The sequence below is a fragment of the Poecilia latipinna genome, unplaced genomic scaffold (genome assembly GCF_001443285.1).
Source record: "Poecilia latipinna isolate Pla-1442-1.1 unplaced genomic scaffold, P_latipinna-1.0 Scaffold218, whole genome shotgun sequence".
NCBI lineage: Eukaryota > Metazoa > Chordata > Actinopteri > Cyprinodontiformes > Poeciliidae > Poecilia > Poecilia latipinna.
In genome coordinates this window covers 216,296-218,283 of record NW_015112834.1, presented here as the reverse complement: position 1 = coordinate 218,283, position 1,988 = coordinate 216,296, and the positions used below count along the sequence as shown (strand labels likewise).

The 1,988-nt window shown below is 40.2% G+C and overlaps 1 protein-coding gene across 2 annotated transcripts in view; it reads left to right on the top strand.

Annotated features, from left to right (window-relative positions):
* LOC106947031 (fibroblast growth factor receptor 1-A-like) overlaps positions 1-1,988 on the top strand; it is a 33,273-nt gene that overhangs the window by 15,614 nt on the left and 15,671 nt on the right. The window contains exons 3-4 of one of the 2 annotated variants that reach the window (XM_015031801.1): positions 1,393-1,491; positions 1,585-1,757. In XM_015031801.1, coding sequence (XP_014887287.1) covers positions 1,393-1,491; positions 1,585-1,757 — 272 coding nt within the window. The remainder of the gene's footprint in view (positions 1-1,392; positions 1,492-1,584; positions 1,758-1,988) is intronic. The other variant, XM_015031802.1, reaches the window with a different exon arrangement.

Genomic DNA, 1,988 nt, shown 5'->3' with positions numbered 1-1,988 from the left:
CTTTTTGTTAGTTTACCTGTTAGAAACTGTGGAGTATTCCCTATTTAACCCAGAAAAGGATTATTTTAGTCTATTAATAATATCAGAAACTGTGGAGTACGCACTATTTAGATCAATATTATACAGACTCACTTTTAATCCAGAAAATGAATTACATTAGTCACTCTTTAGTCTATTTTATTAGAAACTGTAAAGTACTCACTATTTAGATGCAGCGACCAGAAGCCCAGAGGAAACTTTTGGATCAACGTTGTCAGACTATTTTTCAGACTCCTGCTCTCCCAACCCAGAAATGGAATTAGACCAGAGAATACTTAGCAACCCTGAGCAGGAGCACCTAGTTTACATACTTTAGATCAACATTAGATTAGTTTTCTTCTTTTGCTCTTTCCTTTGGTTTGTTATTTTGTTTGTGTTTCCTTTTAATTCTTGTAAAGCACTTTGTATTACCTTGTTGCTGAAGATGTGCTATATACCTTTACCTAAACCTTTACTATGTGTCTAGAAAATACATAAAACTTCCCCCTTTGAAGAAAATAAATGGCAAAGCTTTCTGAAGTCAGAATTCAATTGGAAAAGTCAGTTTCTACTCAGACCTAAGGATCCAGTATGACTGCAGACCATACATTATAACCTAATTACAGCAGTTACTACTGCTGCAGTTACCTATCAGAAGTGATTCAGAAATGTCCCACAGAAGGAACAACCAGTTGCAGGATGGGAGCCGAGGTGTCTTGAGGAAAACAGGGGCGTTCAACCTAACATAACTGCAGCCCAAATGACTGAAAAGGTAACTGAAAGGTGTCAGGATACATACAGCACAGTCTGTTGTGTAAGGGACTCCATGCACATCATAATATTATGCTTAATTTGTATTAAAAATATACCATGAAATTCAATGCAGCAATGTCCACATGACGAAGACATTGATGTAATGAATAAAAACAGAACTCAGCAGTAATGTTCTCCAGTCTGCATCCTTTCTGTTTGGCAGCCAATCTGCTTGGTAACCAATCAACTTGCACACTTCTTCCATCTTCAACTGTTGCCTTTTCTTCTGACATGCAACATCATCTAGGTGATTTAAAGGAGTACTGACACCATCTTAAACATAAAACATCGCCCATCTCCCCCGGCTGAAAGGATGTGTGTGTTTTAAGCTTGTTGGTTATGGTCCAGATTAATGGGGAGGATGTCTGTGAAGTGGTTGGGGTGTAACTGTGCTTGGCAATAGCGCCCGTACGTCTGCTGCAGCAGCCTGAGCAGAAACACTGAAAGCTTCTTTGCACTGAGGTCAGAGGTGGATCCTCAAGCTGTTTTTATTTCTCTTAAAACACCTTTATGGCTGTTTCTCCTATTAAAGAAATCTATTCTAAATCTCTTTTAAAACAGATGCAGCAAAGTCTTCTGAAGATGAAGAAGATGAAGAGTCATCCTCAGAGGAAAATAAACTGTCCAATGAAATGTCAACAAGCAACGAAAAGCTCCAACGTAATTCCCTCAATCCTGTTAGGTCTTGCCTGAAGCTGTTGAGCTGTGAATGGCTGATTTTATCGTGTTTATGTTGTGGTGTCTCCTCGTTAGCGCTGGCGCCGCAGTGGGTGATGCCAGAGAAGATGGAAAAGCAGCTCCATGCTGTGCCTGCCAGCAGGACCGTCAAGTTCCGCTGTCAAGCAACCGGGAATCCACTACCCAGCCTGCGCTGGTACAAGAACGGGATGGAGTTCAGGAAAGACCAACGAATCGGAGGGTTCAAGGTCTGTCTGACATCAGTTGCTGCGTTTCCATTACAAATGTGCGCAAAACTTTGTCAATATAAGTTTATTCACGTGGTAAGTCATTAAAAAACATGCCATGCCATTATCCCACCAACTACTTCCTGTCTTCTTCTTTTTGAGTCAGTCCCAACATCCGGTTGTTAATCATGTGACTCGTGTGTTGTGAAGGGGCGTTCAACCTTCATATATATATATATATATATATATATA